At 46.9% G+C, this 25,124-nt stretch overlaps 1 protein-coding gene across 17 annotated transcripts in view; it reads right to left on the reverse strand.

Moving 5' to 3' along the window:
* Positions 1–25,124, reverse strand: part of ATP2B2 (ATPase plasma membrane Ca2+ transporting 2) — a 563,774-nt gene that overhangs the window by 187,653 nt on the left and 350,997 nt on the right. For 14 of the 17 annotated variants that reach the window (XM_029050120.2, XM_029050114.2, XM_039910392.1 and 11 more), the window contains one exon: positions 8,400–8,940. In XM_029050120.2, the coding sequence (XP_028905953.1) occupies positions 8,400–8,598 (199 nt within the window). In that variant the 5' untranslated portion in view covers positions 8,599–8,940. Of the gene's footprint in view, positions 1–8,399; positions 8,941–23,086; positions 23,107–25,124 lie in introns of those variants that run through there. The other 3 variants (XM_039910397.1, XM_029050119.1, XM_039910395.1) reach the window with 2 other exon arrangements.

Here is a 25,124-nt window from a genome sequence, read left to right on the forward strand (position 1 = left end):
GAAGCACTATCTTCCTCCCACCTGTTCCTCTCCCCTCCTACAGGTACTGCGGGCATGCTCGTTTCCTTCAGTTTGATTCATACAAAATTAAACTGAGATTGTATTTCGCAACACTCAGAAGTATCTGTTTCTCCAATTTTTTTTTCAAGCAGCCTGACATTAAATATGCAGTGCTGTTAACTCCCAGATGGGGGTATGTAGACTCTGCCATTCTCCGATCCAGTTCCGGACAAGTAAGTCCGGAGCATTTTAGAGGATCAAAGAGGTGGAGCAGGGGTGGCGGTGGGGGTTGAGCAATATTATCTCTGCTCTCCTAGAAATTCTGGGTAAACCAGAGCCAGGCAAGCCAAGCTGGCAAGGAGGAGGAAGAAGCAGAGGCAAGGGAGAAAAGGAGGAGGAGGAATGGGAGAAGGAGAAGGACGAGGAGGAGAAGGAGGCAGACCTTTACTTTGTTCCAAAGAGCTTGGGCCCAATCATTATCAACAGAGGGATGGCAAGCTTGACCACCCCTGCTGAAGCCAGAGACCCGAGGTCACATCTGCCTCTAACTGGGAGGCGACTTCCAATTTATCTCACAACCAATATATCAATTGTTGAGATCTTTTTTGCCTAAAATTAGCTGAACGTGAAAGGGACAGCTAATTTATGCATGGTCATGAATGTATTCATACGGCATGACTCACCGAGCCCGCCAGCTCCTCACATCAACAGATAAAAGGGATGAAATGTCATAAATATGCCAATACGAGCACGATGTCATAAAGCCATTAACATCACAATATAATTTAGCTCTCCAATTATCCAGGGCTCCAAGTATTTTTCAGAGCTAAAATAAGGCCTAGAGCTTTGGATTTCAGCCAAGATGAGTGGGAGTTTAAAGAAAAGTTAGAAAAAAAAACCTTCCCCAATTGTACCCCGAATTACCCAGTTAATCACACAATTTAATCTGTTTCAAGAGTATTCTGAGTATTCTTAGGTCAGGAGCTCTGGCCTTGGAGGAAAAAAGTCAGATCCAGCTGTTCACAAATGATTGGAGCACTAAAGCCCCGGAAGAGTTAGAGGAATCAGGAATCAGTGAGCCTGAGCTGAGCTAATCTGAGCTCACTCTGGACACTGGGCACTGGGCTTGGCCTCGGGGGCAGTCAGCTGGGCCACGGACTCTGATATCTGGATGGACTTGGGCAATGTCCCAATCCCGAGTCTATCTTCTCAAAGGAAACACAGCAGTTTCTGAGGTCGTGTCCTCCCTCCTAAAGGGAAGGGGGAGAGGAAAGAAGGAAAAGGAAGGGAAGGGAAAGGAGAGATATGGGGCCAAGGGAAATGAAAGAGTTGAGAGGAGAGGAAGGGAGAAGGTAAAGTAAAGGAAGGGTAGGGTAGAGAAAGGAAGGGGATTCAAACAGGGAGGAAAGGGGAAGGGTGGGGGTGGTACAAGGAGATGATCTTAATAGAAGCCTCCATAAGATTGACTAAAAATGCTTTACGAGTCTATGGTATAGAGAAATACAGGCTAAGGAAGAATCTACAAAATTCCAAGGGTGGGGACAGGGCAAACAGACAACTGCAGAATTCTGTGTAGAATTGCTGCTCTCCAAATCCCACAACCCCAAGAGGAGGGCGCAGCCATTAAAACTTGAAGGTGATGATGATGATGGTATTTGTTAAGCGCTCACTATGTGCCAAGCACTGTTCTAAGCGCTGGGGTAGATACAAGGTAATCAGGTTGTCCCACATGGGGCTTACAGCCTTAATCCCCATTTTCCAGATGAGGTAAATGAGGCACAGACAAGTAAAGTGACTTGCCCAAAGTCACACAGCTGAAAGGTGGCAGAGCCAGGATTAGAATCCACGACCTCCAATTCCCAAGCCCGTGCTTTTTCCACTAAGCCACACTGCCTGGAAGCACTTCTTCACAGAGCAAGTGACAACCCTATAGAATCCACTCCCAGAGCAAATGAGTAGGCCAAAATAAGCAGCAGCTTCAAAAAGGATTTGGATCAATTCAAGAATGAGCACTCGGTGAGAAGGTTAAAAGCGATAAGATGAGGATTAGAGCCCAGGAGGGTAACCATTCCCAGTTTCTTCAAGTGCTCTGTTGACCACCGTCAGAGACAGAGTCCAGGGCTTTCTGGGACCCAGAGGGACGTCCTACTTGGACTACACAAGTTGAACTTAACTACTCTGTGGTGTGTCAAGCTGCCAAAGCTCAGGCAAACTCAATGCCATCCTTGAGGCATGTTGGCCAAAATCATTCGGCCACAGAAGTGCATTAACCTCCGCCCCCCACAATTTCCTAATGTCTCCTCTCCTTCCATTATTCCCCCATCGCACTAGTCTTTAGAGAAGTCTAACATCTGCCTGCAGCCACTCAGAGATTTCCCTGCCACCCGCCAGCCCCCGGATCCCTCCCTCCCTCCCTCCTCCCAGAGTATGGAAATGCCCGATGGGCATCTTGGAGCCACGTGTCCCCCCTCCTATCTCTGGCTCAGGGTCCGTGGCCACTGGGTGCCAATCAGGCCAAAGAAAGAGGTGGTTGCTGAGAGAACTTACTTGGTAGGTGTTGGGTAAGGCTCCTCAAGGAGAGAGTACACTCGGTTCTCCCACAACACAAGGCTCCAGTAGGTGATTTGGAGAGAGCGGGCTTAGGGAACTGGAGAACGTTCTTCCATCAAGGCGAGCCTACTTGGACTTGGAATACTGTGATGTCAAAGAATCTGCTTGCACGGGTGGGTCCGCGGGGCAAGAACAGACCATTCCGGCAGCATGAGTTTTCCTTAGCTTGGGGTTTCTCAAGAATGCGACCCTGGCGATGTGGGAGTTGGAAATGACCCGAGCACAGGTTAGAGGGCTCTCGAGCTGGCTGGGATGGAGACTAGAGACGCAGGATTCCCCTCAGCCCAAGGCAAGCGAGATGCCCATTGCTTATGCAACCACCTCAGGCACCCGGCCACGGCAGAACAGGCAGGGGATAAGCTGAAGAGGCAGAGTCAACAGAGAAAACCTCAGCAACCTGGAGACAGGCCAGCTTTCTAGAAGCTGGGATCATTATCTGAAAAAGTCATCAAAAAGTACTTATTAAGTACCGATGTGTGTGTGGTGTGGAGATTCTCTGGGCTCTCAGGGGGGAGGAGCAGAGATGAGGCTGGCTCAGGCTGCCAGGAGCTTATGGCTATTTGGGGAGTCCAGGCAATCAGCTGAACCCAAGGCTCTGGGCAGCCCCTATTTGCTCTGCTAAGAAATTGAAAGCCCAGCGGCTCAGGGATCTCACTAAAATGCTCCGAAGACTCTCTATTTGAATTCTGCATTTTGTCCATACATGCATTCCCACAGGTGTGATTCAAAGGGTCTCCTAAGCCCCAAATAATGCCACTTCACTGAGGTTTTCTCATCTCCCAGAATGGGCCGGTCCCACACAGAGTTCCCTTGCTCTGGTCCGACCTTCGACGGAGCTGTGTTTCTTACAGGCAAGAAAGAACATGTCCTCAGCACTTTGCCGTGGTCCTTCCAAGGTTGCAGGGACACTTGGGGAAAACTGGTGGAGTGGGAACATTACTGAAAGGCCTGAAGAAATGAAGGAGATCAGCCAAAACATTTCTGCCCAACGGCCTCCTGCAGAAAGGCAAGACAAGGCCCAGGATGTCATGGAGAGCTGGCAGGAAGCTGCCTCCTTGCTTGGGAGAGGCAGATGCTGGTTAGGGCTAAAGAGAAAAGAGCGGTCAGCTCTAGTGGTCTGATTGGATGCCCAGAGTCCAGAGCACCCAACGAGAGAGTGGTCAAGTCACTGATTAAGTTGCTAGGCAGGAATTCGGGAAGGAATTGTGCAGTGTACTATTTTCTATCCCCTTTGGAATCTTCCTGCCTGGGTACTCTCTCTGCCCCTGTTTTCTTTTCTGCAATGGCCTATTAATTTGCTCCATCTGTTCTGCATACCCTTTACATTCCTGAAACTATTCTTCTTGCTTTCTAGTTAATTTTAGGCATCCTTTCCATTGGAACTGGGGCATCCAGCCACATTCAGTAGCTGTCTCATGACAAAGAACTCTAAAGCTAATCGGGAACTGCAGCAAGACAGGGCGGACCTCATCCTCAGCTGGCACTCCAGAGAGACGGCCAGCCCCAACCAAAGGCAGGCAACGAGAGATTTCACGGCCCCTGAGGTTATCTAGGAATTTCCTAAAAGAGGCGTCGCTCCACAAGGACCCCTTTCTGGAAAAGAGTGTCAAAAACCATGCTTCTCCAATTCTACCTCAAGGCTCCTGGGCTCTACCAGCTCCTGGAGGAGCGGACCCACTGGCCGTGATGTCCCAGGGTTGGAGTGGGATCCCAGGGGGCCCTGGAGAGGGTAAAGTCAAGAATGGCAGATGAGGGAAGAGTGTAAAAAGACACCTCTGCATCAACCCTATCAGCCTCCTTCTTTACAGCCCTCATTAAAGAGCCCACAAGCTCACACTGATAAATATCATCCCTCCTGGGGAGATATTCTTACCTGGAACAAGACAGCCAGGCCTTTGTATCCCAAACAAGGGACTGGAGTTGGATTGCCAGCTGTTTACAGAAAGCAAACAAAAGAAAGAAACACATGCAACAAGTTGCCAAAAAGGAAGTTGCAAAGCAAGGGAAAAGGAGGGGCAGTGTGGTCAGTCCAACCCGGAAGGACCCATCTCCCATCTGCCACCTCGTCTGGCATTCCTTTAGCCGCGGGACCCTACGTAGTCTCTGCGGTCAGCCCTTCCGTATTCTATAAGTCCTACTAGGCACACATAGGCCCCTCAGTTTCCTTAGACTATCAACTAGGGACACCTTCCTACTCAGACATCCACAGAATTATAAAAAGAAGAATCATGGTTTGTTTTTTTTCAACACTCACGGTATGCCAAGCACCGTATTAGTCACTGTGGTGGATAGAAGATAACCGGGCCGGAAACAGTCCCTGTCCCACATGAAGCTCATGGTCTAAGGGGGAGGGGGAATGAGTACTGAATCCACATTTTACAGATGCACAATCCGAGGCACTGAGAAGTTATGATCACATCCGAGGGGCAGAGCCGGGATTGGAACCCAGGTTCTTGGACTCTCAGGCCCATGTTCTTTCCAGTAGGCCATGCTTTCTACTCCAGAATGATGACCTTATAAACAGTGAATGCAGATATAGATGCACATACGTGCTCAGAGAACATCAGACCCAACACTGAAAGAGAACACACTTCTGAATGGCAAGTACAGATTTTTCAGGCTGCCCCTAAAATCTGATGTGTGTAATTTAAGGGGGCCAGATGCCCTAATAATAATTGATTAATGGTATTTCTTAAGTCCTTACTCTGTGCTAAGCACTGTATTAAGCGCTGGGGGAGACACAAAATAATCAGACTGGACACGGTCCCTGTCCTAAATGGGCCTCACAGTCTCAGTCCTGACTTAGGGTAGTTCTGTAATTTCAGTGTTTCCCCAGCTTCCCATTTTAAGTTCCTCAGGGTACATTCGTGTCCCAAAAACCTAAAGGGGAAAAAAAAAGTCGACTGAGGTACACATGCTCTGCTGCCAGTGGGAGGATCATAGAAGGAGGAAGAGAGATCTGTGCCATCTCGGTACCCAATTCCTTCCTGCTGCAGGGAAGAGGACTGACCGGAGAGGAATGCAGGTAAAAGTGGCCCCAGCTGCTCTGCCAGCCTTGGATCCGTGGGTCCGTGCTAGTTCTGGGCCTACAGACATGAATTTTACCAGAGGGTCCCAGGCATCGGAGTCTGGGTGAACTGGACCTGAGGGTGGAAGTGGCAGAGGACACAAGCTAGGAGTTTTCTCTCACTCACCTCTTCACTCCCCTTTTTTCCCTTGACTCTTCTGTTCCCCCATCCTTTATGGCTCCGTCCAATCCAAGGGAACCAGATTTTAGATCACTTTGGTGTAATTCCATACTAAGATCTCATTTGTAACTGCCATCACACCATTCAAATGAGAGACATTCACTACCAGGATATGTTGATTGCTTAGAAATAGAAGGATGACCATTGAAATACTTTTGGTCAAAAGAAAAATAAGAATCTATTAAAAAGAGACCCCTATTAAAATCAGTCTTTCACACTGAGCTATATCTGACACCATTTTGTTTGCTTGAGAGTACTAACTTCTTCCTCAGAACCAGACAAATCTGCTACTGAGGATAAATCACTCTTGTGTGGGAGAAGTCAGAATTATAAATTCACACCTTTTTCTCTTCGTTTTGGGATTTTTTTCCACGTAAATTAGGCCTCAACAGAAATAATTGGGTCCTTCGTTGCAGTACTTTGACACAACATCAATTATTAAAATGGGAAAGGAATTACCACTCATGGTGACAGCAGAAACCCTCTTTACTAATTACATTTTGTACTAATACGGCCCATCCACAGGACCAATCACACTGGCTCTCCATATTCTCGGCAGTTGCCATTTTAATGCCTCCTCAGAATTTACTATGCTGAAACCTGCGACTCAGCCATGCTGGTGACCGCGTCTCATATTTCCGGAGTTTTGCTTGTACAAGAAGTGGTAGCTTCCCAGCAGATAACCAATGCCCTGGCCTTTATTTTCAAAATAAAGCCCATTCTGGGCTTTAGGAGTAGTCAGAGTCTCCTGGGATAATCAGTGGGAGAACAGAGGGTAAAATCTTCTCCCCTCTCTGACTGGTCCAGGGCAAGAGGTGACTGTACAGATGGACACCGGACCACGCATCCACCAGTAAAGAAGGGCTTCGGGGTCGAGCATCCAGCACTCTCCCTGCTCGCTGTGCATTCCCGGGGCCTCATCTACTCCTCTGAAACTTTTCCTTAGGGACAGAGCCTTTGGGACAGGGGGACACTGGAAGGCTTGGCTCTGCAGGTCAAGTCTCAATAAGAAAGAATGCAGAGCTCTTTGGGACAGACTGGATGTCTGCAGATGACTTCGCCCAGGGTTTTACCGAGGGTCAAGACCTGTGAGGACCTGAGCCTGTGATGCTATCTACATGAGAGACTCCCAGGAGTTTGAGAGTGGACGAAAGTAGAGCCAGGGAACAAGCAACTCAGGGCCTAAACCTGACTGCATCGGCAGAACTCATTATGAGCCCCGTGTGGAACAGGGACTGTGTCTAGCCTGATTATCTTGTAACTCCCTCGGTACTTAGTGCAGTGAAAGGTCAGAATAAGCACTTCACAAATACCACCATTATTATTTTATCCCAACCGGAGGCTGAGTGTGAGAAGCCAACTTCAGCTTCTAACGTGTATATGGCACTTGGAAGGGACCTTGGAAGCTTTTTATTTCATTTCATGCCACAGAATTCTTCTGGGGGAGAACCCTGGACTGAACCCATCGACTATTCCTTTCCCAGCTTGCCCGATAAAGTTTAGAGATTATACTCAAACTCTTTAAGCTTCTTGAGAAAAAAATTCTTCCCAAATCCTTCTCTGGGTACCCATGGGACATGAGAATCAAATCGGTAGTGTTGGAACCCTGTGGGACAATGGAAGAGTTGACAATGTAAAGAAAGGAGACATCACCATCATAGCGTAATCCTTCCTTTCTCCCAGGAGAGTTTAATAGAAAGGTCTAGTTCTCTACAGGACCAGAGAAAATAGGGTGTTGTGGAAAACCATCGTACACATAGAGACACACACAGAGACACACACACACACACACACACACCCCACACACACCCCCACCAACCCTCCAACCGCCTCCCTCCAGAAAGGGAGTCCTACATTTCTAGTGTCGCTGTGTTTCTCTTTTATCCTCAGACCCTATTTCATGTGGAAGCATAAGTCTTGTAGATGCTGAATTGACAAAACAGCAAACCAGTGGCTATCACCTCTGACCATGCCACCTATTTACTTTTGAGAGATTCAATGGCGAACGTGAAATCATGGCCAGTGGTAAGGGAGCCTCCCTAAAGCCGACACCACAATACGATCCCTTCGAGACCGCCAACAGGTACCAACCACACGGTCAGAGTTTGCTTCATGTGAAGAAAAACGGTCATTGACAGCGGACAATGGTTCCGTGGCTCCCTTTGTGCGTCTCTGAAAACGTGGACCTCCTGCCTCTCCGGTCGACGCCACAGACGAACTTCTCATTTCGTTACTTGCCGGCTTTTCAGGATGAAATTAGCATCTTTTGCAGCTTTAGCAAGCAAAACTATTTTTGCCCATTTTTTAGCACATCAATTTAACAGCTCACTATTCTTGCCGAGCAAGCTCGTTCGTTCCTGTCCCCTGCCTTTCCACCCCCTTTGCTAGCGTTTTGCTGGCAGCCCCTCCTTGCCAGCACGGAGAAAGGCTCCAAAGAGGTGCCAGTGGCCCCCTTCACTCCCGGAGGGCAAAGCTTCGGCAATTCGTTGGAGCGTGCCCTCCTTCCGCCTGGGGTTGAGAGAGGGGTCCCGAAGCACTTACCTTCTATGGGCGAGGTCTTCAGGCGCCTGCAGAGCCCCTCTGTGTCTCCGTAGGTCTCCTTAATTTTGACCACGGCTTCTGTCCCACGGAGTTCCATGAGGGAGCGCAGCTCCTCCAACGTGCACCCAAACTCGCCTGCATGATTGGCCTCATTTCTTTGGTTCTTGGAGTAGAAATCGCTGTTGGTCATGTCACCCATCTTGGCTGACGGGACTGCTCCCCGTTGTGAGCTCAAGGGTTGTCTCTCAATAGTCTCAGGCACAGACACAGCCACGGGACAGACAATGTTCTTCGAATAAACTTTAAAGACTGTCACCAGTCAGCTCAGATTCCGAGCGTTCAAGCGGGGGATCCGGCGCGTGGTGGGGAACTCTCGGCGGGGAGCGCCCGAGGCCGAGGCGGGGAGGCCCGAGGCCGAGGAAGGGACCCGGTCCGTGGGGCGGCTGCTCTCAAGGCTGCAGACCTGTTCCTCCCCATTCACCGCTGCCCATGCTGCTGTTCCCAGGCGGTCACATCTACGTGGTCATCTTCCCCGCAGCACCTTGGGGGAGAAAACACAGGCTGGGCGTTAGACAGCAGGTAAGGCAGGGACACGAAACTACAGGGACCCACGGGACTCCATTCGTCCTGCCTCGTGCAAACAGGCACCCGGGCCCGCGCCCGCACAAACAGAGAGTTGGGAGGAGAGACGGTGAAGCCCCGGGAGGGTGAGGATCGCCCCGCAGTCATGGCACTGACATGGTCCCTGCCGGCTCCTGGGGTGGAGGCGCTACGCTGTGAGTCACACATCGGTGGGCCTCCCCCCTGGCTCCAGCAGCAGTGTTCCTTACTTTAATCAAGTCCCAAGAGCACCGGCTAAATGAGACGGCTCATGAATATTAATAAGCAAGCCATTAGTCCAACGGCTTCGATGTGCCTCCAGTAGGCGATCTGGTTCACACGGCTCTATCAATCTCCCATCTGACAAGAACAGAAAGCCCCACAAAGCCCATAAAGTCATAGAAATTAATTGGGCCCTCTTACTTATGGCTTCACCCATTATGGGAACAATTTTTCCGTCCAAGGAAAGAGAAATTGGACGGCAGGGTCGGTGGCGGGGGGAAGGGGCAGGGGAGAAAAAAACAGAAACGTTTTCTTTGCCAACCTGGAACATGTTCAGATAAATGTATCTGAAGCTCTGGCCAGCCTGAGAAACACACACACCCTAGAGACACAGAATACCTGCGGCCATGGGCTCGACAGCAAGCATTGGGTGTCAAGAGGCACTGGGAGTGCTGTCAGTTTTCTCTCCCCCTTTTGGGAGCAGCCACGCCGCAGGGCCGTGGCACTATGCCATACTTGGGTACAGGTGCCATCCATCTGCTCTGAATTTCAAACCACCTGCTCCCTGAGGAGCTATCCTGAGGATCGCTGAGGTGGCCGCCAACAAGCTCTGACCTCCCTAGGGACAGGCCGGCGACAACAGAGTGGAGGCATCTTGTGCCTGGAGAAGATGGGTGCCCTTGAAATCCAACAGGAGAAAATGGAACCCGGAGATGGAGCTACACATGGACCGTGGGTGGCCAAGGGCTCCTTGGCAGGGCTTGCGAGATGCCCAATTCGGCTTCCTGGTAACCTGGGGCTGGACACAGATTCATCTCATCAATCCCCCTGCCTCCACACACCTCTACACACTCCAAGTTCCCCATCTTCCACAAACACAGAGAACCAGGAAACCAACCACAAGGAAGTATAAAAGAGCATGTCCGTATCTTTTAAGCCCACTTTCTGATTGTCATGAAATTTGCCCCAATATCCTTTAAATCCACCTTGATTTCTTTCAGACCTCAGGCTTGGGGGGCCGTGGTTTCTTTCACAGCTGGTCTCACATATGTGACTGACATCTAGGAGCACCGGACAGCTCAGAAGACGTGCCACCTAACCTCACTAGAAACACAACAATGACATCAAGACTGGAATTGCCAATTTTTTCGCACCCAGGCCCAGGGCCCGGCTTCTGGAACTCATGCACCTGAACAAATCAAACCAATCACCCAGGCCCATCCACAGCTGAATCTTAATGAACCTATTTATATGGTAATGAGTTTCCCTGGTGATCAATTCAGCGGCATCCTGACCGATTCAGAAAAGGGGTTTTGAAAGGCACAGAAGTAACTGAGTGGTGGCGACCGATGCCCAGAGCCCTGTGTTGAAGCCTCTCTCCTGCACGCGACTCCGGATTCACCCTCCAGAGCATCAATCAATCGATGATATTTATTGAGCGCTTATGGTGTGCGTGACACTGTACTAAAGGCTTTGCAGAGTACAATACCACAGAGTTGGGAGATACTAATCCTGCTCACAACGAGCTTACAGTCTCCAAAGTACATCCCCATTTAAATTGTTAGCTTCTTGTGGGCAGGGAACATGTCTACCAACTGTGTTGTATGGTCCTCTCCCAAACACTTAGCACAGTGCTCTGCACACATTCATTCATTCAATCGTATTTATTGAGCGCTTCTGTGTGCAGAGCACTATACTAAGCGCTTGGAAAGTACAATTCAGCAACAAAGAGAGACAATCCCTGCCCACATCGGGCTCACAGTCTAGAAAGTAAACGCTCAATAAATGAGCTCAATAAATATGACTGACTGATGAAAGAGGCCCTGCACTTTGGCATATGGGTTGCGGGGGATTCTCCCTCCGGAGCCATTCCATCTGCTCTCGCTCTCTATCGAGCCTCACACCTGGATTCTGATGGGTCACTGATTCTGAACTGGAATCTGTGAATCAGATAGAAAATCTGCCAGAACCTAGGCTGTGGGGAGGAATGGCTCCGGGGAGAGCTCCGTTCCAACCACAGGCACAGACTGAGCCACTCTGTCAAGCTCTAATTCTGGGAGCTTTGAGGAGGCAGTGCCTGATCTCTCTTATCCCCAGCCAAGGCCAGCTTCGGTCACCAGATGGTCCTGGACAAGGGGATGGATCCAAGAGAGGATATCAGGGCAAAGTCTGCCCCCAGCCCAGAGTTTCCCACATACCCTTCCCTCCCATGCCTGGCACATCGGCTGCTATTTTCCACCTGGTACGCATGGATGCAGTGGACCTAGGGAGACAGCTCATCACTCAGCATTGGTTGGTGGCTAGAAGGTACACACGGTGGGCTCAGTTGGCCCACTGGTTCAAGTGGGACCTGCTTCCACCCCATGCCAGTCCCTGAACTGTGGGCACATTTCCAAGACTCTGAATCAACAGCCCCCGACAAAAAAAAAAGGATCATGGACCTTAGATCCTGTGGGTCCCTGAACTCTGCTGCTTTAGTCTGTTTACATGGCTGGTCCCACAGACCTCTTTGCACATAAGCAAACCTGCTGGAGATGTCAAGGGCCAGAAATTTCCCTCCAAGTTGGGGAACCTGTGAGAAACCCCAGTGGCACTGCCCCACATCTTTTCTCTCCTCAATCCTCCCACTGCGATCTTACTACACTATCATCTTCATCGACATGGCATGTAGCACAGAGACTGTGTCCTAATCGGGCTATCTCCCCAGTCATAATAATAATAATAATGTTGGTATTTGTTAAGCGCTTACTATGTGCAGAGCATTGTTCTAAGCGCTGGGGTACACACAGGCTAATCAGGTTGTCCCACGTGAGGATCACAGTTAATCCCCATTTTACAGATGAGGTAACTGAGGCACAAAGAAGTTAAGTGACTTGCCTACAGTCACCCAGCTGACAAGTGGCAGAGCGGGGATTCGAACCCACGACCTCTGACTCCCAGGCCTGGGCTCTTTCCACTGAGACACGCTGCTTCTCTGTCATGCTTTGGATTTCCTGGTGGTATGGAGGAGGGGAAAATCTCAGCCCCTGCCCCACATCCCCAAGAAAATCCTACCTCTGTCTTCCCAGAGGAGACCAAGGGGAGAGGTGAACAGTAGGAGGGTTGCTACCAAGGGGTTCAGAAATTGGTCCCAGAGAAGGGAATAAGCCAGCCCACTGGACTCACAGACTCTATATACCTACACTGACAGAGCGATCTGGGAGTGCGACAGACATTGAGATCATGGGAAGGTGATGAGGATAATGGTGTGGGGGTAAGCAACGTAGTCTCTCCACATGCACTTTGCCTGTCTCACCTCAGTTTCCCGGCTAATCTTCCATTGGCCTCCTGGGAGGCTGAGGAAGATCAGGACAGAGTAGAGTTCTTGAGCTTTGATGAAAAGAAAGTCATTGGTGACCTTGGACAGAGTCATCTCAGAGCTAAAGGGGCAGAAACCAGATTGCAGGGAATCAAGAAGGGAATTGGAAGAGAGGAAGTGGAGTCAGAGGCTGTAAACAATCCATTTGAAGACTGTAAGTTCGTTATGGGCAGGGAACAAGTCTGCTAATTCTGTATTGTGTTCTGTGCTCTGCACATAGTAAGTGCTTAATAAATTTGATTGATTGACTGAAGAGTTTGGATGGATATAGGAGGAGGAAGATAGAGTAATGGCTGGATGCTGTGTCCAAATAAGTTTTTTGTTTTTGTTTTTAAACTGTAGGGGAGAGAAGGGCTTATTTGTAAGTGGAGGGGAAGGATCCATTAGTGTGAGCAGTTGAAGATAGTAGTCAAAGAGTGGGTGCAAATGTTTTTATAAGGTGAGAAAGAATGTTGAAAGGGGTCGAAGGTGCAGATGGAGGGGGTAGACTCTGAAAGCAGACACCTCTTGAAAGACAGCCAAGAAGGATGAGAGAGGGGATGAGGGGATTGGAAGGAGCTGGAGAGGCCATGGGGAGAGCTCATAACTGATGGATTAGATTTTGTCAATCAAGTATCTGGCAAGGTCACTGGGGGCAAGAGAGAGGGAAGAAGGGATGCTGGTGGTTTTGGGAGGGAATTGAAAGTACAGAATGTTTGGTGGGGGCAATGGGTATGGGAGTCAATGAAGGAGAAGAAGGTAGAGTTATATTGCTGGGGTAGGTACACAGTCCCTGTCCCACACGAGACTCACAATCTAAGAGGGAGAACAGGTACTTTATCTCCATTTTACATACGAGGAAACTGACTTGTCCATGGTCACCCAAATAGAGTGACCAGAGAAAGTACCATATTTATTTGCAAGATTGCTCCCACAAATTCTTAAGGAAGGAATAAAGATGATTGTTCATACCACATAATTGTAAATAGTGATAGCCAAGCTAGCAGAGGGCTGGAAGAGGAGCAAAAGGATAAGATTGCAACAGAGCAGGTGAAATTAGTTCATTCGTTAAGACTGCCATGGGCTAGGGCAGGAGGAACAAAATGGTGATAATAAGGTCAACAGATTGATGCTAGACCTAATTCTATCCATGACCAGTATAACATCCCCGGCTGTTTCGATGCTAAAAAATCTGTGCCAGAAGTGTGGGGCAATTACACAAGTATATATGGTACTTTAAATGCACAGTTGAATAGTACATACACAAAAGTGCCCAAGATGGGTATTCATAAATGTATAAAGGCTGGAGATTGACGGTGGCTTTGTACAACATGATGTGCCAGTAAGTAAATGGGGAAAGCTGGTTAGAGGAGGTGGGATTTTAGGAGACCACTGAATGTGGGGAGAGCTGTGGTCTGTCGAATTTGAAGAGAGAGGGAGTTTGGGCTGGGAAACAGCCCGAGCGAGGGGATGAAAGTGGGAAAGATGAGAGTGAGGTTGTTAGAAGGTTATCTTGACAGGAGCAAAGAAATTGAGCTGAGGGAAACCAGGTGAAAAGAGCAGATATGTAGGATGGAGCGAGGCTTGAAGCTGATCGTGAGTTTTTGTTTGATACAGAGAGACACAGGAAGTAGGTAGAGGGTTTTGAGGAAAGGAGATCTGTGAGTCAAAGGATGCTTCAAGAAGACGATCCATTGCAGCAGCACACAGAATAGAGTGGTGGGGGAGAGGTTGAGGCAGTAGTTTAGGTGAAGAGGAAGAAGCTGATCCAGGAGATATTATGTGGGGAGAACTGGTAGCATTTGGCAATATGGGTGAGAGTTCAAGAATAGTGAGGAATCCAGAATATAGAATAGTCCTAGCTCCACCACTTGTCTGCTGTGTGACCTTCGGCAATCAGTTTACTTCTCTGTGACTCTGGTACCTCATCTGTGGAACAGGGATTAAGACTGTGAGCCCCACATGGGACATGGACTGTATCCAACCTGATTTGATTGTATCTACCCCAGCGCTTAGTACAGTACCTGACACCTAGTAAGTGCCTAACAAATAACATTAAAAAAAACCTAGGTTTGCAGGTATATGGGATAGGAAAGATGGTGGTAGCATCAATGGAGGTGGAAAAGTTAATGGGTAGATAATAGTTCCATTTAAAAAAATCCTGAGTTACAGGTGCAGGCGAGACATACAGATGGAGATGTCCTGTAGGAAAGTGGAGATGCAAGATTATGAGTTAGATAAAAGGTCAGAGCTAGGCAGGTAGATTTGGAAGTTGCCCCGGATAGATGGTAGTTGAGACCCTCTAAACCAATGAACTCTAGCAAAATCATTCTATCAGTCAAGAGTATTTATTGAGTGCCTTGGCGCAGAGCACTCTACTGAGTTCTTGAGAGAGTACAATAGAGGTAGTAAAATTAGATCCCAGTGTTCAGGGATCTTCCAGTCTAGCGGGGGACCGACACTAAAATAAATTACAGATAGGAGGAAGTAATAAAGCATAAAGATATGCATATAATTGCTCAGGATTATGTGTGTACTGCACTTCAGTGCTTAGGTGCCGAAAAAGGGCTGTGATGGCAGTTGGAGACGTAAAATGGGGAGATTAGCAATCAAGTGGGGATGGCCTCCTCAAGGAGGAAGATGTGAAGTTGGAGGGAGTTCCAGTAAGGAGAGAAGGCATGAGCAAGAGGTTGGCAGTGGTAGAGACCAGAACGAGGCAGTGTGAGTAGGTTAGTTTGAGAGGAATGAAGAGTGTAAGCTGGAGGATAGTGCAAAAAGAGTGTGGATAAGTGCTTAGAACAGTGCTTGGCACATAGTAAGCATTTCACAAATACCATCATTATTATTATTAGTATTATTATTATTAAGAGGGAGAGAGCTGAAGTCTTGATGCAGTGATTAATGGGCAATGTGTATGTATCTATAATTCTATTTATTTATAATGATGCCTGTTTACTTGTTTTGATGTCTGTCTCCCCCCTTCTAGACTGTAAGCCTGGTGTGGGCATGGATTGTCTCTCTTTATTGCTGAATTGTACTTTCCAAGTGGTTAGTACAGTGCTCTGCACACAATAAGTGCTCAATTAATCCGATTGAATGAATGAATGAACCATTGGTGGTTTTTGAGGAGTAGGTCGACATCTGATCAGGTTGTGAGGGAGGGAGGGTAGTGGTCCACAGTGTCAAAAGCAGCTGCAAGGTCAAGGAAGATTAGGATGGCATATTGTCGTTTGGACCTAGTTTATAATGGGGGTCACCGGTGACCTTGGAGATGCCAGCGTCCAAAACCTAACTGCAGCGGGTCAAGAAGAGAGTTAGTAGAGAAGAAATTAAGGCAGCAGTTGTATATCAGTCAATGGTATTTATCGAGTGCTTACTGTGTGCAGACTGTACTAAGCACTTAGAAGAGTATAATACAATATTCAATAGTATTTATTTCATTCATTCAATAGTATTTATTGAGCGCTTACTATGTGCAGAGCACTGTACTAAGTGCTTGGAATGTACAAATCGGTAACAGATAGAGACAGTTCCCGCCCTTTGACGGGCTTACAGCCTAATCGGGGGAGACGGACAGACAAGAACAATAGCAATAAACAGAATCAAGAATTGAGTTGGTAGAGTTGGTAGATATGGTCCCTGCCCTGCCTTGTATATGCCTCACTCAGAGTTTGGATAGGAATGGGAGCAGGGAGATGAGGAGATAACCAGAGGGGGTCATGGGATCAGGAGAGGGCTCTTTCAAGGTGTTTGAAGGCAGAAGGGCAGAAGCCAACAGGGAGTAAGAAGTTGAAAAAAGCAGTGGGAGGCGGGGAGAAGAGTGGAAGCAAACAATTTTAAGAGGTGAGAAGGGAATACAGTCAGAGGCCTAAGCTCAAGGGATTTGGAGGACAGGTGGGAGATGATCTCCTGAGAAATGGCTGGGAAAAGGGAGAAAGACAAAAGCATCCCAGTGGAGTGGTGAGAGGGTAAGAGGGAGAACTTGAGTTTGATTGATTCTCTGACAGGCTTTAAATTTGAGGACCAGATGAAGATTATAAAAAACAAATTAGACAGAATGATACCCCCAAGAAAAGGCAGAGAAATAATAACAATAATGACAACAATCGTACTTGTTAAGCACTTTTTACCTGGCACTGTACTGAGCACTGGGGTAGATATAAAATAATAGGGTTGGACACAGTCCCTGTCCCACATGGGGCTCACAGTCTAAGAGGGAGGGAAAACAGTATTTCATCCCCATTTTACAAACAAGGAGACTGAAGCACAGAGAAGTTTGAGTGCCTTGCCCAAGATCAAACAACGGTCGAGTGACAGAACTGGGATTAGAACCCAGGTCCCCTGACTCTCAGGCCCTATCCACTAGACTACGCTGTTTTCCTAGAGAGAAGACTGATGGAAGGAAGCCAGCTTCTGCAGGGTTTTCAGGGGTAGACAGAGAAAAGTGACATTTAGAAAAGTTCAGCTGTGAAAGAAAATCCTCAGAGGTCAGATCATAAACCCTATTGCCCAAAGCTTCTAGGTGCCTCCAGGAGGGAAAGCTCAGGAATAAAAAACTTATTTCCTTTTGAGGCTTAACAGGCACCAGCAAGATGAGTCATCTGGATCTGGAGGTGATCGTCATAGATCTGTGACTTGTCAGTCTTGTCTGATGGATGTTCCCAGCAGACTGAAGATAGGAATCCAGAAGACATGGACTGCCTCCCAGCAAATCTTCCTCAAGAGCCCCACAGAGCTCCCAAAGACAGGTTTAAAAAAAAAAAAACCCTGAGGGAAAAGACTCTGTCTACTCACTGCTTCCTGCTCCTCCAAGCACTCCGCACAGGGCTTCTATACCCCCCAAATTTTCCTATTCTCGTCAACCCCGTTCAGGAACTCTTTGGGCATTAGATGATTAAAGGGTGGGAAGCCAAATCAGACATTAATAGAGAGGAAAGAAAAGCGATGCCAAACTCTCTGAAAGACAGAAATCTGATCCCCCAGTATACTGAACTGAGCACTGTGGGCCATGTTTTATCCTTTCTGGGGGAAAGGCAGAAGCAGTGGTTAATTTGTGCCCTGGACCCTGTGGAATTGGACATTCATAGCCCTGGCAACTCTGGGCTGACAATTTAAGCTATGAGAGTATTTACAAGATTGATATTTTAGCTTGCAAACATCAACGATTCCCACAGTACTAGACTAGTAAACTGCTCTTTCAAATAACCAATCAATCAACTGATGGTATTTATTGAGCACTTACTGTGTGCAGAGCACTGTACTAAATAAACACTTGGGAGAGTACAATGCAACAGAATTGGTAGACACGTTCCCTGCCCAAAAGGAGCTCACAGTCTAGAGGGGGGAGACAGACATTAAAATCAATTATGGATAAGTACATAAATGCTGTGGGGGTGAGGGTGGAGTGAGTATAAAGTACTTAAAAGGTACAGATACAGGAGCATAGATGAAGCAGCAGGGAGGAGTAGGGGAAATGAGGATGCGGGGAAGGCCTCTTGGAGGAGATGTGATTTTAGTGGGGTTTTGAGGGTGGGGAAAGTGGTGTCTCTCAGAAATGAAAGGGTGGGGGAGAGCGGAGTTCCAGCCAGAGGCCAGATGTGGACAAGGGGATGGTGGCGAGACAGATGAGATCAAGGTACAGTGAGTAGGTTGGCACTAGAAGAGCAAAGTGAGCATGCTGGGTTGTAATAGGAAATCATCGAGGTAAAGTAGAAGGGGGGCGGCAATAATGATCATAATACCATTGCACATTCAAAGTCATTACACATTTAAATTGTAAGACTGTGTCATCACTTGAGCCCTAACCCCTCTTCGATTACAACTTAAGCCCCAGGCAGGAGATCCTTTCCAGCCTCAAGATCTTTCCAATCCATGTGATGGGGGGAGTTTGTCAGTGGGTTGGAGGACTGGCAACTAAGGCTCCAATAAAGTTTCTGGAGACCATACAGTAGGTTTGGACTTCAAAAATACTCTATTTGTCATTCCCACAGAAAATATGTCTGCCAGAAACTTTCCCCTGCAGACAATGGGAAAGTTTCTGCTGCAGTAAGAGCTCAATTCACAGCGCCTCACAAAATCGCCCATGGACAAATTAAAGAATGGTAGATGCTGTTTTCCTTCAGGATGAAACATAAATAACCAACAAATCTTATTTGTTTTCCAATTAGAAAAGACAGTCTCTGGCATTGATGCATTCTGTGATTGTGTTACTATTTTTGTTCTGTGAGTGTGACTGACAATAGCCCAGGGAATGCTACAGTCTGAGAATTTTAAATGGAAATGCTATATTTGGTGGAGTGGCAAAGTGTTGGTAGCGCTAACTTAAGAACCTATTATCAAATGTGCTTTATGTAACACGAGGAAAGAGCTTAGGCTCCTATTTTAAAAGTTACTGGTTACTTTAAGTTTAAGGCTCTGATAATAATTCTATTATTCAGTTTGTTACTGGTTCAAAGAAAATATTAAAGAAGACAGTCGATACCCAGCTTTGAAATATGTGAGAAATTTTAAATCCTGGGAAAAGGGCCACACACCAGATTTGGCATAAAGTTGCCCTAATTTCTAGGACAGTATCAGCCTCGATTTGGATTGTTATCAAAAAAATGGAAGAGGATAGGGTGAATTAGCCCCCTCAGAGTGAGTGTGGGAAGAACCAAAGCGACAGAGACATTGATGGACCACAGTATTGGGGGTTGGCAGGGGGTGGGGGGTGGGGCTCTGTTTGCCCACTGCGTCTATGGTGGGCATTGCTAATTGTGGCCTGGAACATCCTCCCGCTCATTTCCTATATATGTCCATTCTCCCTACCTTCAAAGCCATCCTAAAATCACATCTCCTCCAAGAGGCCTTCCCCGACTAAGCCCTCATTTCCCCTACTCTCTCTCCCTTCAGTGTAGACTGTGCACTTGGTTCTGTACCATTTAAGCATTTGATATTCAACACCCCCTCATCCCCTCAGCACTCATGTACATATCCTTATACCCTTGCCATTTCCCCTCTCTGTAATTTATTTTAATGACTCTACCTTCCACAACTCTTAGGACAGCGTTTGACCTATAGTAAGCACTTAGACACATACCATAAATTAAAATAAAATAAACAGAATACAAGGTCCTTTAGGCAAGGATTGTGTCTACCAACTCTCCTGCAGCACAGCTTAGTGGAAAGAGCATGGACTTGGGAGTCAGAGGTCATGGATTCTAATCCTGGCTCTGTCACTTGTCAGCTATGTGACTTGGGGCAAGTCACATTTTTATGGTACTTTTTAAACACTGTTCTAAGTGCTGGGGTAGATTCAAGGTTATCAGGTTGTCCTGTGTGGGGCTCACTGTCTTAATCTCCATTTTACAGGTGAGGTAACTGAGGCACAAAGAAGCTAAGTGACTTGCCCAAAGTCACGCAGCTGACAAGTGGCGGAGCAGGGATTCGCACCCATGACTCTGACTCCCAAGCCCGTGCTCTTTCCACTAAGCCATGCTGCTTCTCTGTGCTTCAGTTACCTCATCTCTAAAATGGGGATTAAGACTGTGAGCCCCACGTGGGACAATCTGATTCTCTTTTATCTCCCCCAGAGCTTAAAACAGTGCTTGGCACATAGTAAGCGCTTAACAAATACCATCATCATCATTATTCTTATTACTGCATTGCAGTCTCCCAAGTGCTTGGTGCAGTGCCCTGCATAGGGTAAGCACTCGCTAAATACCACTAATAGATTGATCAATAAGCCTTAACCTGATGCACATTTTAGCTTCCTAAATTGCCAATCGGGCCATATCACCCTTCTCCTCACAAACCTCCAGTGGATGCCCATTTCTCGGCCTGGCCAAAAGAGCATAGACCCGGGAGTCAGAGGAACTGGGTTCTAATCTTGGGGCTCACAGTCAATGATGTACTGAAAATCAGCCATAGAGTCCATCCTGAAACCCAGGATTTCTGGTGATTTCTGGCCCATGACACCATCCACTACACGCGTGTACCGCAAAGCCAGTGGTAAAGAGTGCTCATCAAGAATCGAAAAGCACTTCTGACCCGGGATCAGTGCAGATGGACCCAGTGCCACAAACCTGCAGGGAACCCAGTCTGAAGGGCAGAGCTGGAGAGATGAACAAAATTGGTGGAAGCGCAGGGGCAGTGTATAGCTAGAGAAGCAAGCGGTGTCCATGCTTCCTTAAAAAGAAAAGCACTGCAAGGGGAGGGGCTCTGATGTTAATGGATGCATAATGGGAAGCCTTCCCCGCCCACCCCCACCTCCCCGCCGCCCAGTCTCTCGCAGGAGAAGGTCTTCCATGTTACCTTCCAGCTAGCAGCCACATTTCTTCACATTACAGTCAAGCAGTGATTTGTGCATGTTTTTTTTAAAATTCAATCCGAAAGGCAGTGGCTATAAATATTATTAAACTTTCTATCCTGGCAAGCTCTGATGTCCTCCATGAAGATAAATGTTCACTAATGCTCAATTTGTTCCAAGAGAGATCTCATTTGTATGTTGTTTTATGAAAATGACATTATGAGGCCAGGTTACCAAAACGCATTCTGTTTAAATGTCTGATTTGTACTCACCAGGACGTCACTCTGAGCCACTACCTCGCCGGCCTATTCCTCCACTGCAGTGAATCAGAAGTGTGAGAGACCTCTAAGGACAGAACCTCTCCCTGGGAATCTCTTTACTCACTGCATCTTTGCTCCCATGTAGTTTCAAATGTCCCACCGCATCTCCCTCAAGCAAAGGATGTCAGCCCATTGCACCTAATAATAAGCCTTCAAGACATTCATCATGTGTTTGTCTAATATCACAAATATCTCCCTGTGGACTCAAAAACAGAAACAAAATGCCTCTCCCTCCTGTGTCTCTACACTCTGCCAGTGGTTACAGATGAATCTAACTCCAACCTCTCATGAAACCGAAAATTCCATTTCAGTCAGTAAATAATATAACTTTATTCTAAAAAGCTCCAATGTTCCTAGGTGGCAACTGCATGGTTTGATGCGGCCCTTGGCCATTTGGGTTTCCAGGTGTGCAGCAAGCCATAGGCTGTGCCCATAAGCCTTTTGGGCCAGACTCTCAGCCTTGCTCATCCCAGATTTATAACAAGGACTTCAAATCAGGTCTTTCTATTCCATTAGCCTCTGGAGCCAACCTGCCTGTTACTCTCAAGCCCCATCCCACAAGCCTCCCATCCAAGTCCCCACCCCCACTTTTCACCCCTGCACTCAAAATTGAAAAATTGGTACCAATGCAAATGCTTGTTCTAATATCTTTCTTTGGGACCTTAAAAGATTCAAGTGAAGCATGGAGTAAGCCAAGGATCAACAACACCGGTCAGAAAACTGAGGCACAGGGACATTTAGGGACTTGGATCCGTAGTCCTTGACAACTAAATTAACAGATGAGTTGGGAGTAGAAGCTTGTAGTCAAGACTTCCGTTTTGTTAAATACAGAAGGCGTTTTGTTTAGCATGACATCAGAATGGACCAGGCCATATGGCTGTTGGATAAAAGCAATCATTTTTTCTGGGGGCCGGACTTCTAATAACTGTGGTTTATTAAGGCACATGTGAAGAAAACATTGTATTGTTTCTATTAATCCAACACACTAATAAATTCATTTTAATAAGCGCTGTAAACAAAAATGTAGAGGAAAACAGTGACTGGATATCACTGCCACTTCAGAAATACTTCACAGGGCTTCTTTATCAGACTACCCAGATGCAGCCCATGACCCCAAACGCCTTCTTTTTAATGACTGGCATATATTTTTCTTGAAGGAAAAGATTTGGACCATTAAATGCCTGTTTTCTCCTTAAATTAGTTTTTTTCTCCTTAATTTGAAAATTAATTTGAAAATAATTAAAGGAGAAATGTATCTGCCGCTACTCTAATAACAATAATTGTGATGTTTGGCACTTACTCTGTGCTAAGCACTGGGGTAGGAGCAGGATAATCAGATCAGACACAGTCCCTGTCCTACTTAGCTCTAAGAGGGAAGGAGAATGGGAATTTCAACCCCATTTTACAGACAAGGGACTGAGGCCCAGAGAAATTAAGTGATTTGCCCGAGGTCACACAGAAAGCAAGTAGTAAGAGTCAGGGTTAGAACCCAGGTCCTGGGTCTCCTAGTTCTGGGCTCTGTCCACCGGACAATCCTGCTTCTCAGTTTGAAGACACAAGACCTTGGAAAGTGAAGAGTGGCAGCACTGAGAGATTGCTGCAATTGAATGCACACTCCACTGTAGATGCACATGGCATATTTGTATTCATTCATTCATTCATTCAATCATATTTGTTGAGCGCTTACTGTGTGCAGAGCACTGTACTAAGCTCTTGTAATGGACAATTCGGTCACAGATAGAGACGATCCCTGCCCAACACCAGGCTCACAGTCTAAAAAAGGGAAACAGACAATGAAACAAAACAAGTAGTCAGGCATCAATTTTTATGTCATACTCAGAGATATGCAAGTGAAAAATACTTCCGAAATGCACATACGGTATCCAGCTTGCTGTAAGTACGATAATCTCTCAGCTATTACCTTGTCTCTTCACCAGAGTTTTACTTGTGCTTGAAACCTGCAGCCTGTAAAGAAAAAGCACTGCAGTCTGAATAAGAAAGAAGTTTTTTCCTACTTTGTAGTCCAAAGAGTGGACAAGATTTTGTGCTTGATATGCAGTATCAGTGCAGTAGCCGTTGTTAGAGTGCACAGCCTCATGCACCATTACAAGACAACCCATAGCTCTTACGATACACTGTCGCCACAGAAGCAAAAACTGGCACAGCTACATACAGAACTTGCAGCTCAGCAATCTGCTTTCAAGAAAGTTGCTCAAGCAAATGAGACTGCCATGGGGGCTAGCTAGGTCTTGGCTCAGGAAATTGCGAGGAAGAGCAAAGTGTTCAGTGATGGCGCATTTATTAAACACTGCATTATGAAAGGGCTTGTAGATAGCAAGCATAATAATTCTCATTAGGCTCCTAAAATAAATAGAAGTCTTGTAATTAAACTTAGCAGATAAAAATGGAGACTCATTATAAATGTTATTTTATTATTTTGGCACTGCTGTTTTCTAATAACTGCTGATGGCAAAACGTCACTTCACAATTAATTTGAAAATAATAATGAATCTTAATCAATTTGCACATACTATCTAAATTGTCATTTCTAATAACTTCAGTCCACATAACATAATTATCACTAGTAATGACAAGAATTCAATGCCAGACGAGAACAGGCAGCTGAAAAGAAGTATGTTAAAGGAGTATATAAAAAGATGAGTAATAAATCTTTGCCCACCCAACTCAAAGTCCTATCCACATCTTACCAGGGTGATGGGGGAGAATTAGAACAGCTAGGAGAGGTGTGTCTACTGGGGTTATGCCATGGGGGGTGGGGGAGGGGGTATGTGAAGATTTTTGACTGTCGACCCACCTAGGACACTCTGGAGGTGAACAGACTCAACAGCAATCCTGAAAATAGCTGGCAAATGCGGGCGATGAAGACTGCAGCAGCAGCTGGTTCCCGGGCAGGCAACGCCAGCACTATGCTGAGGTCAGTTTGGCTGTAAATGAGTTCCACACATAAAGCTCTTTCACTTTGCAATGAGATGCTCCCCTGTCCACTTACTGACATGGATCAGTATTACTGATCATGGATCAAGGATCAGTATCAATGACCTTTATTGAGTGTCTCCTGCATGCAAAGCACCGGCCTGAGAGGCTGGGGGGGGGTGGGGGAGGGTGGATTACAGGAGGACAGCAGAAATAAAACATATGTCCCCTGCCTTCAGGGAGTTTACAATCTACTGGAGAAGGTTGACAGACAAAATTCTATAAAAATAGTAGGTGCAGGAGGAAGAACAAAGATCTAACAGGCAGTAACATGAGTTGGTCAGGGTGAAATATAAGAATAAATCAGAATGAATAATAGTACATTCAATATATACCTGAGGAGAGTGCTAAGGATGGCTATAAAGTACTGAGGGTGGTTGTTGGGTTGACGTGATTTGGAGTGCTATGCATTAATCAGAGAGGGCTTCCTGGAGGAGTTAGGCTGGGACCGGGGGGGGGGGGGGGGGGGGCTTTGAAGATGGGGAGAGCTGTGGTTGGGCAGATTTGCAGGGAAGGAAGTTCCAAGCTGGGTGAACAACACGAGCGGGGGGTCGGAGGAAGGAACGTTAGAAGGTGAGTTTGCCAGATGTGAAGAATGGATGCAGAGAGCTGACATGTGAGATGGAGAGAACTGAGGTAGAGTCCCAAAGCCAAGGAGTTTCTTCTTAAAGTGGAGGGAGATGAGTAGCCATTTGTGTTTTCTTAGGAGAGTGCCTAAAGAGATGCTGCAAGAAGAGGGTCTGTGAAGTGGATAGACTGGAGTGGTGAGAGGCCGTGGGCAAAGAGACCAGAGACGAGGCTGATTCAGTATTCCCAGGCCATGAAATCAACTCCATAGTAGGCTGTCCAAACTGATCTATGAAGCAGGCTCCCTGACCACAGAAAAGAATACAAGAACCAGGACACTGAGATGTTATCCTACAGACTGGGAGGTGAATTCATGTCATTAAGTTGTTAAGATTCCT

This window comes from Ornithorhynchus anatinus, chromosome X1 (assembly GCF_004115215.2).
Source record: "Ornithorhynchus anatinus isolate Pmale09 chromosome X1, mOrnAna1.pri.v4, whole genome shotgun sequence".
NCBI classification, from domain to species: Eukaryota; Metazoa; Chordata; class Mammalia; order Monotremata; family Ornithorhynchidae; genus Ornithorhynchus; species Ornithorhynchus anatinus.